Source organism: Chenopodium quinoa, unplaced genomic scaffold (assembly GCF_001683475.1).
Source record: "Chenopodium quinoa cultivar QQ74 unplaced genomic scaffold, ASM168347v1, whole genome shotgun sequence".
NCBI lineage: Eukaryota > Viridiplantae > Streptophyta > Magnoliopsida > Caryophyllales > Amaranthaceae > Chenopodium > Chenopodium quinoa.
The window spans coordinates 382,913-397,981 of NW_018744297.1; the positions used below are offsets into that span (position 1 = coordinate 382,913).

Sequence of the window (15,069 nt, forward strand, 5' to 3'; positions counted from 1 at the left end):
ATCAAATAAAGTTAATAGACACAAATTCCACCCTAATACTAGTACTAATTTTATAATTACGAACCCCATATCGAGTCGCCACGTTTGCACTTAACCTCCCCCCACCGAAAGACATCACTCATTTTCGCAAGTGTTTTTTTCCCAATCCACACCCTCCACCTTCACGTGGTTGGTTATCAACATCCTTCAATTCTCCCATTATGTCATCCTCACCATTTTAAATTTTTAATATACTTGCGGGACCACTCCACACTAATTTGTACCCTCCTCCACCCTATTACTTCCTCCTTAATCCCAATTAGCTTCCTTAACCTCACTTCCCATCTCTATTAAAACATAATTAGTTAGTGTAGCAGTTCAATTGTCATGACTCACCTATCACCATTATACAACATTCCCCATTAATATCACATTATTTAATATATCTTACGTATCGACATTTTATCGTAAACCATCTTTTATCAAGTCGATTCATGAATGAATAAAGTAGCAAGTTTTCGAGAGCATATAAACATCGCCACATAAACGTGCCAAAGCCGAACACTTAAACAAAAGAAGTTTTTCTGGGGTTCTTTAGTCTTTAGTCTTAAGCTTTATGCTTGAGTGTTTTTCTTTCACACTTTGTATTTTTATTTTTTGGGTTATCTTTTAACCTGGGTTTTGTACAACAAAGCGGCCAAGCAACAATTTGCTTTAATTCAATTTCTCTTCTATCTTAGCTTTAAACTCAACATTATTATTATATCTTTAAGTTTTTTTTCTGGGTTTTTCATCAATTAGTACTCTACATTATTACTATAAATATCCAAAATCATAAACAAAGTTTCTATTTTGGGTTGATAAAAAAAATTGGTTACAATGAAGAAGAAAATGATGATGTTGTTAATGGTGATTTGTTTGGGTGTTGTTACTACGACGTCGTTTGCTGCTGCGAGTAATGTGACCTATGATCATCGAGCTTTAGTCATTGATGGCAAACGCCGTGTTCTTGTGTCTGGGTCCATACATTACCCTCGTAGCACACCCGAGGTTTGTTCGGGTTTTTTTAATTATATCAATCAACGCGGGATTTTGTTGTCACGGGTTACATTACATTATATATGTACTAATTTATTTTTGTAAACAGATGTGGCCGGACCTCATTCAAAAATCAAAGGATGGAAGATTAGATATAATTGAAACTTATGTTTTTTGGAATTTGCATGAGCCAGTTAGAGGCCAGGTATTTCTTTTATTTTATTTTACAGTATTTGTTGGGTTTATTTTAGTTGCAATTTCTATATCATTTTGCTTTTTATAATTATTGTTGTAGTTATTTTTTTTTTTTTTTTGAAAAAATTATTGTTGTAGTTAAAAATAGTATGAATTTGGAAAAAATGATGAAATTTTACTTGGGACTATCGTTATTCTCATTTTTGGAAACTTCAGTTAAATGATGTTTTTAATGAAGTACCAAATTAAATTTATGGGAATTGATGGGAGTATACTTTTATTAATCCCATTAAATTATTTTTTTTGATTAAAATTATTAATCCCATTTTTGGAAATGCAGTATGATTTTTCTGATAGAAAAGATCTAGTCAAGTTTGTCAAATTAGTTGGTGAAGCTGGGCTTTATGTTCATCTTCGGATTGGACCATATGTTTGCGCTGAATGGAATTATGGGTAATTTTTATTTACTATTTTCGTTTGTAATTTAACTAGTTTTAGTACTAATGTAATCATATACTTTTTACTTCGTACAATTTTTGTCATGATGTTGTTTTCTGGAAAATTTGATGATTAATGGGTCTAAATTTTGTAAATGTTTGATGTAGTGGGTTTCCTCTTTGGTTGCATTTCATTCCTGGGATCAAATTTCGGACCGACAATGAGCCATTCAAGGTTGCTATCTTAGCCTTTATTGTTTTGGATTTATAATTTTCAAGTAAATATACTAGTATAAAAAAAAAAATTGTCACTGAAAAATATTTATACATTATACATTATGGATGATGGTGATATAGGACGAGATGAAGCGATTCACCACCTATATTGTGGATTTGATGAAGAAAAACGACCTATATGCTTCACAAGGAGGACCCATAATCTTGTCACAGGTTAGTTCCACAATTCAATACTAATTTATGATGATTGTTGAAAAAAATCTTTGGTGGTTGAGCCTATATCTCATAATCATACATATCTAATCATTAAAAAATGTGTTTTTTTTACTAACTAAAGTCCTTGTGACATGGGTCAATGATGATTGTTTGTTGATACTTGATAGGGATGTTTAGTTGATACAGAGTAATAGTTTATATAATTTTGCTAATTACAGATTGAAAACGAGTACGGAAATATTGATTCAGCGTATGGATCGGCTGGAAAATCTTACATTAAGTGGGCAGCAAACATGGCGGTGTCTTTGGATACAGGGGTGCCATGGGTTATGTGCCAACAGTCAGATGCCCCTGCTCCTATTGTAAGCCCGAATCTTTGATAAATGTTTGCTATGCTGATTGGAATCTCTGATTAACAATAAAAAAAGAAAAAAGTTCCCTAATCTTGCTTGTTGTGTCTGTAATTGTCCTTATACGCAGATCAACACGTGTAACGGATTTTACTGTGATCAGTTTACACCAAACTCCAACCAATCACCAAAATTATGGACTGAAAATTGGAGTGGATGGTGAGTGAGGTTTATGAATCTGTCTCGTTTTCATAAATAATAGTAATTCTTTTGGGCTTATGTATATTGGAATAATATCTAATGACTTGCTTAAAGTATAAATAAATCAGCAATTATTCCCTGATTATTTTATTATTCATAAGCATGGGTTGCATACCAAGAAATAGACTTCTCTTTCAGTACATTGTTTCAGGATTTTTATGGTTTAGCCTTTCTGGTGTGTTAGGTTTACTTCTTTTGGTGGTAAGATACCTTATCGACCTGTTGAAGACCTAGCTTTTGCAGTAGCACGCTTTTATCAACGAGGAGGATCGATGCAAAACTATTACATGGTAGTACTCTGCTCCTGATTACATTTCACTTAGTTGAGCTACTTTATTCATAGAGACAAGGAAATAATTATTATAAAATTCTTACTCTAATAACAAAAGAGTTAGTTTTCACTACAACTTACCCAAGTCTTAAAATTCTACACACCATCTAGAAAATTTAAAACAAATTAAAGAAACTTCCTCAATTTATACCCACCACAAATTTCCCCAATAAGTATCAGAGAAAACTTTTCTTCTTTAAGGATATAACCCGTGCTAATGCACGGGTAGTCGGGTACACACTGAAGAATACAGGAGTGTATACTAATATGTCTCATTATGTATTAAACAGTACCATGGAGGAACCAACTTTGACCGCACTTCTGGTGGACCGTTCATTACTACCACTTACGATTATGATGCTCCAATTGATGAGTACGGTATGTTCATGCATGATTTACTTAATGCAATAGATTTTATTCAATTCAAAGCATCATTTTACTCCACTTAAGCCAATAATGTAGAGGAAATGTTGCTGCAACTACAAAAATATAAATTCTCATATAGGCGCTATATAAGTTGAAAGATACTTTGTATTGCACATAAAAGTTGAAAGGAATTGACATCTTTGTTGCTTGTTTTTACATCTAAAAATAAAACTCAGGCATTATTAGGCAGCCAAAATGGGGCCACCTAAAAGATGTGCATAAGGCAATAAAGCTCTGTGAGGCAGCAATGGTGGCAACTGATCCCACATACCCTTCTCTAGGTGCAAATTTGGAGGTATGATCCATCATTACAGCTTTAACAGCGAAATATGCTCTTTTTCTATCTTTGTGTTGTAGACTTCTCGTGCTTAAGTTATGTAATTATGTTCTCTCTCTTTCAAATCCATTGCTAGTTTCTAGAAGCTTGACCATTTACTTATGCCCAGGAGACACTAATATATTATGTCATATTTATATTGTGTGGTTAAGTAGAGTCATCTAAGGTAGCTAAAGCAGTGTCAACTTGCTTCATTGACATACCTCTTTGAAGAATATACCAGTACCAATATAATACATTCATCATAAAAACTTTTGTGTTTGATTGCAAGCAAAATCCTTTTTAATCTTTTTGGCTATTAACCAAACTACAGGCTGTGATTTATGATAAAAATTTTCATTTAACTAGGGTGTTATATTGTCATGTACATAGTGCGAAATATTATATGAGCTTTGCCATAAGAGTCAAATGTGGTCATGATGTCAATTTTCTAAGTTATGTCTTTTGCAGTACTATGATTTTTGGTTGAATATATTCTTGTATCTTTAGAGGTTCCAAAGAATTCTACCTCATAGAGTTTCTCTTTTTCAGGCCACGGTATACAAAACACAATCAGGATTGTGTTCCGCATTTCTGGCCAATACGGATACACATTCTGATGCAACAGTGAAATTCAATGGCAACTCATATCACTTACCTGCATGGTCAGTGAGCATCTTGCCTGACTGCAAAAATGTGGTGCTCAATACTGCAAAGGTGTGTTTTATTTGTCAATAACATCTTATTACTTTTATCTAAGAATGGAAAAACAACTTTTTTAAGAGGATCTGTTTGGAAAAGAAAGTAGAAATTCGTTACTGCTCAGCATGTATTTATAAAATCTTGTATTCCATGGAGGCATTTTTTCTGTGAATATCTGGGCACCTCAAGTAATTCTTATCCAGACTAGTTTGGTTCTGTTAATTGTTCCAAGCTGTTCATTGCTCGATTGGAATTGCTATAGATTCCTACATATACCAAGCAGACAGATGACACTTGATTGAAATTTTCTTGTGCCAGATAAATTCTATGGCCATGCTTCCAAAATTCATTCCTCAATCTCTAAAATACAACCTTGATTCTTCTGGAGATATCCAGTCAACATGGAGTTGGTTTCGAGAACCAGTAGGTATATCAAAGACGCAAGCCTTTGTAAAATCTGGCCTACTGGAGCAAATAAATACTACAGCTGACAAAAGTGACTACTTGTGGTATTCATCAAGGTATTGTATTCAAGTCGTTGCTTGGTCTAAAAATATTGCTGAGTTATCAGTGGCATATATATCATCTTTATCACCATTGTTGAGTGGCTTGGGATATCTTTGAAACCTGAACTTAATGTATTACAGCATTACTATCAAAGGTGATGAACCCTACCTTCAGAATGGATCTCAGACTGTTCTTCATATTCAATCACTTGGTCATGGCCTTCACGTTTTCATTAACGGGAAGCTTGCAGGTAGAAATTACAGCTTTGTAATCACTACTACTACCTCCGTTTTTTATTAGTTGACACGTTTTGACTTTAGCACTATTCACACACTTCCCTTTGACCATGTTTTGTGATTTATATGTGAAGAAAAATATAGTCAAGTGAGATCTTGTTAGATTTGTCACAATGTATATTTTCAAAATATCAACTTTTTATAATTTTTATTTATCGATAATTAAAGATATTAAAGATGAATTTGTGCATTGGCAAACGTGACTAAAGAAACGTGTCTGCTAAAAAGAAACAGAGGAAGTATTAATTTTTATTATGAAGCAGGCTTGCTTAGTAAATTGAAAGTTTGTGTGTTACATAAAATTAGAATTTGGATTTAGGTGTTAATATTCTAAGGTGAAAATCCTTTTGCATCTTGTCTAAATTTTAACCAACGCTTTAGAGTGATGATATCCTTTAGTTCCCAATTTTTTATTAAGTGATGACAACTGCGAACTTGAAATGCATAACAAAATTATGTTTTAAAGCAACATTTAGGTTAATTTAGAATATTGAACTTGCTTCCAGAAGTATTCTTGTCTTTAGTCACCTTGTTCTTTCTATGATGATAATGCTTTGTTTACTGGACTTGTGGCCAGCTACCAGGTATTCCCCGACAGGAGATCATAAGATTTCAGTGGACATTCCTGCAACACTTAACACAGGAAACAACGCAATTGATCTCCTTAGCTTGACTGTGGGACTTGCGGTTAGTAACTAATAGTACTTTGATAAATTTCTGAGAACAACCAAACATATACAATAGTGAATAGTGTCAATTTTGACTCTCTGTTAAATCCATGATTTTTTGCAGAATTATGGAGCATTTTTTGATTTAGCGGGTGCTGGTGTTACTGGTCCTGCATCCTTTAGAAGCTCTAATGGTGGCCTTACTTTAGATCTCTCTTCTCAGTCATGGACATATCAGGTTTATCTTCTTACCTTGAGTAATTTTCTGCTTCTCAGTGAAATATATTTAATAAGGTAGCTATACAAAATATAGATAAGTGGCTGGATATGATGTCTTCCCTTTTTATACGAAAGCAGTCAAGCTTTATAAAGCTGAAGCAAAAGGAAAAGTAGAGAAAAGAAAATAGAAAAAGAAAAAGAATAAAGTGGCAAAGACAAAAGGAGTGGAAACATGTTCAGCAGTCTATTCCATAGATAGTGAATTTCCATTTCTGGATGTTCGAATCACACGTATTCTTCTCTTTATAAAATTTCAGGTTGGACTAAAAGGTGAAGACTTAGATTTAGCCAGTGGAGGTTCCTCTAATTGGGATTCATCAGCCTTCCCTAAGAACCAGCCCCTAACATGGTACAAGGTAATCTTATATTCTCACTTCATTTATGAGCAACAGCTAAATTATCTAACAGTTAAAAATAATTCTCATTCTTCAAGAAATTGCAATAATTTATTGAATATTTGCATATGGTACCATCATTTACATGCTCATCTGTCATCGAGTTTTGACTACCCTGCTTTATATATATATATATATATTTGCTTTATATATAATTGGGTAAGAATTCATAAGTTAGAGAAGTGTATTATATCTGAAGTATATACTTAACAAAAATCTGTCTATGCCAAATAACTGCAGCACTGACTCACTGAGTAAGAGTGTCCAACCTCTCAGTAAAGTAACTCAAATACCTGGTGTTTCGGTGACATTATTGCTTATTATTCAAGTTGGCTAAATGTCAAAGAAGATGTATTGTTCAATCTATTCATCTGGATGCAGGGAATACATGCGTATCTTTTAACATAATTACTTGTAATTGAAAGTGCTACATGCTTAGACAATCTATATGACACTAAGAATCTAAGATGTGAAGCCATAGAAGAGATGGCCAGCTAATCTCTTAATAATGTGAATTTTTGTAATTATGGGATGCTTATTCTGAAAATAATTACTTACTCAGACATCATTCAGTGCTCCTGATGGGAATGACCCACTTGCTCTGGACTTCACTGGGATGGGAAAAGGTGAGGCATGGGTGAATGGGCAAAGCATAGGACGGTATTGGCCAACTTTGAGCTCGCCAAGTGGTGGTTGCAGTGACCATTGTGATTACAGAGGGCCTTATAAATCGGACAAATGTCTCAAAAATTGTGGAAAACCTCCCCAGCAATTGTAAGCACCAGGAGTACTTTCCTTTTCACCCAAGTGAATTATCTACAAGTACTAAAAACTTAGAATCATGAACCTGCATCTTTATTTTTTATGAATTACAGGTATCATGTACCTCGTTCATGGGTAAAACCGAGTGGCAATGTTCTTGTGGTGTTTGAAGAGATTGGCGGAAATCCCACAAAGATATCTATCGCCACTAAGCAAGTTGGAAGCATGTGCTCACATGTATCAGAGACCCATCCAGCGCCTGTTGATATGTGGGATACAGATCAAACAGACAAGAAATTAGGGCCTATGCTTTTGCTAGAGTGCCCTGCACCACATCAAGTTATTTCTTCAATCAAATTTGCAAGCTTTGGTACTCCTCAAGGTTCTTGTGGGAGTTATACACATGGTAAATGCAGGAGCTTCCAAGCACTGCCAATTGTGAAGAAGGTGGGCCATCACATTCCTTGTGTTCTTCCAATCCTTTTCTAGAACTCGTATGTGCGTCACAAATTTTAGTTTATATCTGACTCTGACCATCAAATTTTTCATACAGGCCTGTGTTGGAGCTCGCAGTTGCAAGATTGGAGTGTCCATCGACACATTTGGTGATCCATGTAGTGGAGTGAAGAAAAGTTTAGCTGTAGAGGCTATTTGTGGATAGTTTGCTAGCATCTTACCAATTTGTGGGGACCAAAGCACAAGCATCATCCTCTTATACTTTGTTAAATAACGACTCCCATTTGTACATTCTTTCACATTATTTTCAAATGGAACGTATATCAAGTAATGAAACCAAATACGTTTTGAAGATGTTAGTGATACTTCAACATCTTCTTAATCAAGTAAACATATCCGATCTTCTGGGTGCCAATCAACTAGGTTTGCTGGTGTGATTATGATATTACCTTTGGGAATTTGGGAAAATGATTTAGCAGCTGAGATCGCCTTTGTAGTGCATTGCAATAGTTTAGTTATATCAAATTGGCATTGACAAATCCCTAGATAATTATGATGAAGCCAACAATATGATTGACATTGACAAAACCCTTGAAAAATTAATGAAGCCAACTTCTGTTGGTGTGACCGTGTGAGCACATATCGAATATGGACAATCATTTCAAAGTGAAAAATAAGTAACCTATATCTTCATAAGATTATCCTAATAAATCTTTAAATTAGAAGCAGGCTACAAGAGAGTGCTAAGAATATATGGGGAGTTCAATCTTTGTATCTTGCAAGGAATTCAAGTCTCCTGCTTTGATGATACTGCTTGAAGTCTCGGACTCTGTATCAGTCATGGTCTCTTCTCTAAGGTCGTTTACCATTTTTATGAAGTACAAATGCCTGTAAACAGCAATAAATTTATTCTTGTGACTTTCAATAGACAAGTTAAAAAAAAAAACCTCGGATAAGTCCAATAGTTACCATCTACTGTCAGCAGTCAATTCAGGATGGAAGGACGTTCCTAGCAAATTTCCTTGCTTTACAGCTACAGCCACTTTGTTTACAGATTCAAGATTCACCTACAGAAATTCAATCAAGTTCATCAGGTATGATGACAATTATGACATGAAAATGACCAACTATTCAGAAAATCACATTATTTATCAATACTTGATGATTTCGTCAAAAACAGATAACAAGCAACATTAACCATATACTATTACTTGTATTCTTTTGCACAAAGGTTGGCCCTTTGAACAAAAAGGGTTTCCGAATTTCCACTCTTTTCATGACAGGAGTCCATAATTTTGCATATCAATCATCAGCAACAAAAATGCCTGTTGGAAGTATGTCCTTCAAACAACATGCATTACTACTCTTAACAATAGTTTATAGGATTTGATACAGATAATGATTTGCTAGCTAAATTAAGTAATTGATATGTTTAGCTGGAAACTGCTATTAATTAGCACAATTAATGTAATTGGCTTGCAGCTTAATGTAAATTAATCATAAAGGGTCGATACAAGTATGGATCAGCTCTTGGAATTTGATGTAAATATATTTGCGGAGAAACATCAAATACGGATCTATACATAATTGATTATGAACCTAATATGAATATTATAAACCTCTTGTAGTGTGCCTTCCCTCAGCCGATTCGATTAGGTTACAGACTTCAAGACCCTCACACGAAGCTCATCTAATAGAGAGCAACATGTACGATCACCCGACAATACTCTGGACGTCACCAAAGTCTTTGGAAGATAATATGCAGCTAAGCATTTGTCCAAAATTCCAAATTCCAATGTCTAAGATCCCCCTCTTTCTTTTCCTCCATGTTCTCCTTTCCCACGAGTTTCTATAAACAACCCCCTTTCTATCTCCTCTATATTTCCACACTCATTTCTCTCAATAACTCTCAAATATAGCCTCATTAACATTCAGATATTATCCACCAAAATTTTATAACTTCTAATGACTTCTTAAATTAATATCCCTGTTCCCTAGCTCCTTTCTTTCTTCATCCGATAATTACTCCATTACCATCCACTACTTATCAAAAGTTCATTTGCAATCTTATGTAACCCATTTTAACAGTTTCTCCTCTTTAAAGGGTTGTTGCCAAGAGAACCTGTTGAGATCGAGATTAATAAAGCACTTCCTTCATCTACAGAAAAATATCCACTCAGGGTTAGGCTCACATGATAATACTCCTAATCAATTCTTTTAAGTTGCAAGTTTGCAACTAAACCAAATGACACACAAATTTAGTAAGAGAGAGAAAAGGAAAGGGGTATGGGATTTGCAAAATTAATCCATTGAGTAGAGAGTGTTAGTAAAAGGGGTGAGGTAATTTTGGTACTTTATTTAAACTTTCTAAGCTTGACTTCTTCCAAATAACACGCCTATTCCTAAATTGGAAATTGTTTCAACTTTCAACCTAAAAGAATCAGGCGAAGTAGTTTTTAGTAAGGCGGTGTAGCTCGTACAGGTTTTTTGTAGCGTAAGAAAAAAAATGCAAGTGAGAGAGATAGAGGGAAAGGGATCATTAGATGGAGAGATAGAAATAATGAAGGAAGGGGACCGCGAGGAGAAAGAATGGGAAAGAGAGGTGGTTTGGAAGACTTTTTTTATACATAAAGTAAAATATGTCATAAGACGAGTATATATGGGCATTTATTGGAAGGATAGAGAGAGTATATATGGGCATTTTATAATCCAAAGGAAAGGTAAGAGTAAAAAAAATTGGTGAGAGATAATTCTTCAATGTTGTTCTCAAATGGTTCCAAACCCCACGATTGTTTCACAAACCTTCTTGATTCACAAGTTCAAAGACTAATGGAAGGATTTCATATTATATGTCACGTTAAATTAATCATTTTCCAAAAGATGAAAACAAAAGGGAAAAAAAAAGATAGTAAGCTCTTGCATGTCAGAATCCATGGCTTGAAATGGCTATGGGCTAGGGCTACTAATCCCTAAATGAACCTGACCCAATGGTTGAGCAGCCTCTAACTACAATAAGGAGGCGTTTGGTATTAATATTGGAAATGGATGGAAAGGAAACAAATAAGAGCGAGGAAATGAATCATAAATCTTTTACCTTTTTATTGGTTTAGTTTAACCATGGAAAGGAATCACTTAAACCTTACTGTCTTTCTTTTTATATGAGGATAAAGGCAACTGTTACCTTAGGTTTTAGAGAGGTGATAAACCGGTGAAAACCATTACTCCTAGGTAATGCTAGCTTTTACTCAAACATTCTAACCAAAGACTTGGTAACAAGAATGGTTTAATTGAATTTGTTTCTAACACAAAAACACTCTTAACAAACATGCTCTAAATTAAAACTTGTTTCCAAGGGGACCAGAGAACTCCTCAAACATATGTACAAAGGACCACTTCTTAGACATCAATGCATCTGAAGGCCCTATGTATTAGGATGATCTTGTAGGGCCAACAACACATCAAATATAAAAAGGAGGTGGTTTTCGACAGTTATCAAGAATTATAGCAGAAAGGACCCTTGGATGTTCAAACCATAAAAGCATAAATAGCACCCCTTCATCTGGCCTAGATTCAAATTCTTTGGGACCTGCGGTTGAGATCAAGACCTGCTCCTTGTCAAGGGTTCAAACCTGCTATCTTCAAAAGTCCTCTCAGACAAGTCAAATTTTAGCTCGACTGACAAGAGGAACTTGAAGATAGGTAACTGGCTACTATAAACTCCTTTTAAAGATTCTTTTAACTCTTTTACTGTCCCACAAGTATCCAAAAGTAACAAATATCAAAATCAAATTACCTAGCCCTCATAGAAAAGAAAAATGTTCCACCCTTAAAATAGAAATGGGGGAAAATATTATATGAAGTATGCACTAACCTCTTGAATCTCCTTTATCATGTCTGAATTCTTAACTTTGTCAGGAATAGGAACTTCTGCCAAAACTTCAACTTCTGAGCCAACTTCAAGGATAGCAGGAGCACGGATGAATAAAGCACGAAAACCTAGAGGACCACCTTCTTTATCTGCAATATACGGCACAGGGATCTCTTCCTCAAAACTTTGTATCTGCAAGAATGAAACTCTATTATCTTAAGATCCACAAAAGATATAAGTCAGCAAAATAACAGAGTTCAAAAGTGCTTGGTTAGTTTAATGAAATCCAAATGCTACACCCATCAAACTTATAAGAATCTTACACATGGCAGGATTTACAAGTATAATAGAAAAATAAAACAAGTTGAAGCTCCAAAATGCCTAAAAATTCAAGTAAAGATAACTACTCGTAAACTCAACTGTATTATTCAAGCAAGGTAAAATCACGCTAACAAGAACAGCCTGAGGTTATCAATTTACACTCTAGACACCACATCCTTTCAGTCTAAAATTATCAGCCCTCTAAACTGCAGAAAATGCATAACATAGGTATCAAATAATGCATTAAAATCACCACTTCTCCATCAGATCCATCACAGAAAAGCCACATTGAAAAATGCAGCTTCATCAATCTTTTAAATAAAGATGAGAGATAAGAAAGTAGGTAAAACCAGCAATAAAATGCAAATTCAGCCGAACATGCAAACTTTCATATTACCAAAATAACCAACAGAGATCCAAAACTACCTGACTGCCAAAGAAATTTCTGTGGACTGTGCAATCAAGGCCACCAACAAGTTCCTGCCCACCAGTTTTCTGGCCTGAAAATTACAAGTCCTTTTAGTATTCCATAATTATAATATCTTCTAAAACACCCTAGCTGTGCCAATCTAGATTTTGAAGGCAACCACCAGAGATAGATTCTCAATTTATGCAAACAACCCCATTCTTTTGGGATTAAGACTTCGGTATTGTTGTGTTGAACATTTGCCAACAATTTAAGAATTATTAAGCTCATTCAATCATTGTCATTCCTCCTTGAAAGTAAAATCTAAGGGGATACATACATGCCTTGAATATACAGAAAAGGTATCTCTAATTGACAATTAAGAGATAATATTGATAAGAGATAAGTATACCAATAACTTTATTTGCCAAGAAAATCAGCCCTGCACAAGTTCCCCATACTGGCTTGCCCATCTTGACAAACTCCCTCAATGCAGGAAACTGTGAACACAATCAAACTAATTACTTCTTTCTGAATTCTCATCCCACAGTTAACTAAAAATAAAATTATAAAAGATTACAGCTTTCCCACTTCAAATTTAGAAACCCATCAAAAACCATAAATCATTAAACAAAATTAATGCAACCCCAGTTAAAATGAAACATCATAAATAAAAGCAAAGAAAACCCAATTCAAAAAAAGACAAACTAATTACTTCTTTCTAAATTGTAATCCCACAATCAACTAAAAATAAAATTAAAAAAGGTAACAACTTTCCCACTTCAAATTTAGAAACCAATCAATAATCATAAATCATTAAACAAAATTAAAGCAACCCCAGTTAAAATGAAACATCATAAATAAAAGCAAAGAAACCCAATTCAAAAAAAGATTAAAATTATAGAAAAGAGATATACCATGTTGTTTAACTCGGCAAGTTTAGCCATGGTGGTACTTTCACCCCCAGGAATGATAAGGGCAGCAACATTCTCTAATTGTTCTGGCTTCCTAATTTCCACTCCTTTCACTCCAACCCTCCTCAGCGCTACACATACAAAATTCAATACAATTATGACATAAAACATTAAATTGCTTTGTCCCTACCCTTAATCGGGTAAAGACGTAGACGGGATTTGATCTCAAGTCGTAACGGATAACTGTCATACTAACTAGAAACCACAGAATACAGCAAAATAAGTTTTTTAAAAAGGAAGAAAATATACAGAAAAATACCTGCTATGTGTTCGTTAAAAGAACCCTGGAAAGCAAGAACACCAATTGCCATATTTGATTTTATTTTCGTTTGATTAGCAGTGAAAAAGAAGGAGAAAATGAGAAATTAGGAGTAATTTAATAATGAAAATTGAGGAGTGGAGAATGAAGCAAATGTTGAAGCCGTTCGTTTTTTGTTTTTATAAGTCGTAGCTGCTTCTAATGCCTCTCATGCCGCCCTCAAAGGCTCAAAGTCTTAAACCTTTTTCCTTTTTTTTAAAAAAAATTTTAAGAAAGTTTATAGTAATACTGTTTTAATCTTTTACCTTCAATTCAAGATTGAGTAGTGCAGTCCTTTTCAATTTCAAAAAGATTTGCGTGGATCTGGTCCACAATAATATTATTGTGGACCCGAGTTCTATACACACGCAACTAACATTATATTGAATATAGTGATCATTATTTTTAACATAGTAACTTTATTTTTAACCTAGTAACCTTTATTAAAACTAGGGGTGGCAATTCGGGTCAACAGGTCGGGTTCGGGTCAGATTTCGGGTCGATTTCGGGTTATGCTTAGAAACTATTAAAAATAGTGTAAAACTTAATATTATTACGAAATATGAAATTTGGGTCAAATCGGGTCGAATTCGGGTTGTTCGGGTTCGGTTCAGGTCGGGTTCGGGTCTCTCTCAGTAACTTCGGGTCGGGTTCGGATCGGGTTTTCGTGTCGGGTCAGGGTTTGCCAGCCCTAATTAAAACTACTACAACGTTTAATAATATTGTGAACTTGAAATACGACGCTATTACCCTAATTTTAACATAGTGACCTTTATTATTCATATTGATCAGTATATAAAATATTTCATTACAAAAATAACCACTTAGGCCTATATATTACCAAAATGATTTTTATTTCAATATAGTGAACTTTTTTTTAATTATAGTGACTTTTTTTTTTATTAATAAAACAATCATACTTTCTCTAATGTTAGTGGTCCACAATAAATTAGTGTGAACCAAGTCCATTTAAGAATTTGTATTTCAATTTACCTCTTTTATACCCAAGTAGGCAAGTAGTAATGTTATTCGTACCTCTTTTATATCGTGGTGAAGGGGGTCTATTTATGTTATAGCCGTGAAGAAAATTCTATCTCGTGGCGGATCCAGGATTTTCGAACTTATGAGTTACCATCAATAATTAATCACTTGTTTTAATCCAAAAATTATATTAAAAAAAGTTATATTTTACCAAAATAATTTCAATCCAAAAATAAGACATAAAAAATACATACTAATACTATAAAACTGCCTATTTTATATTTTAATAGGCGGTCTCTTTGATATTTATAAAACAGACAGTGGTCTAAACTCAAATAGAAGCAACAAAGAGACCGCCTATCTGAGTAAT

At 34.3% G+C, this 15,069-nt stretch overlaps 2 protein-coding genes across 2 annotated transcripts; one reads left to right on the forward strand and one right to left on the reverse strand.

Moving 5' to 3' along the window:
• The first annotated feature begins 323 nt into the window (after positions 1–323).
• Positions 324–8,261, forward strand: LOC110695398 (beta-galactosidase 8-like). Its single transcript, XM_021872634.1, has 19 exons — positions 324–1,029; positions 1,127–1,222; positions 1,553–1,665; positions 1,818–1,884; positions 2,007–2,099; positions 2,321–2,464; positions 2,583–2,671; positions 2,898–3,003; positions 3,335–3,422; positions 3,647–3,765; positions 4,339–4,503; positions 4,807–5,009; positions 5,136–5,245; positions 5,869–5,978; positions 6,084–6,197; positions 6,496–6,594; positions 7,196–7,407; positions 7,509–7,842; positions 7,949–8,261. The coding sequence occupies exons 1-19, from the start codon at positions 859–861 to the stop codon at positions 8,054–8,056; spliced, it is 2,541 nt and encodes an 846-aa protein (XP_021728326.1). The 5' UTR covers positions 324–858; the 3' UTR covers positions 8,057–8,261.
• A 160-nt stretch (positions 8,262–8,421) lies between these two features.
• On the reverse strand, positions 8,422–13,910 carry LOC110695399 (probable pyridoxal 5'-phosphate synthase subunit PDX2). Its single transcript, XM_021872635.1, has 7 exons — positions 13,680–13,910; positions 13,364–13,491; positions 12,859–12,946; positions 12,467–12,540; positions 11,723–11,911; positions 8,821–8,918; positions 8,422–8,739 (listed from the first exon to the last, which is right to left on the reverse strand). Exons 1-7 carry the CDS (start codon positions 13,729–13,731, stop codon positions 8,595–8,597), a joined length of 774 nt encoding a protein of 257 aa, XP_021728327.1. The 5' UTR covers positions 13,732–13,910; the 3' UTR covers positions 8,422–8,594.
• Positions 13,911–15,069: the final 1,159 nt, after the last annotated feature.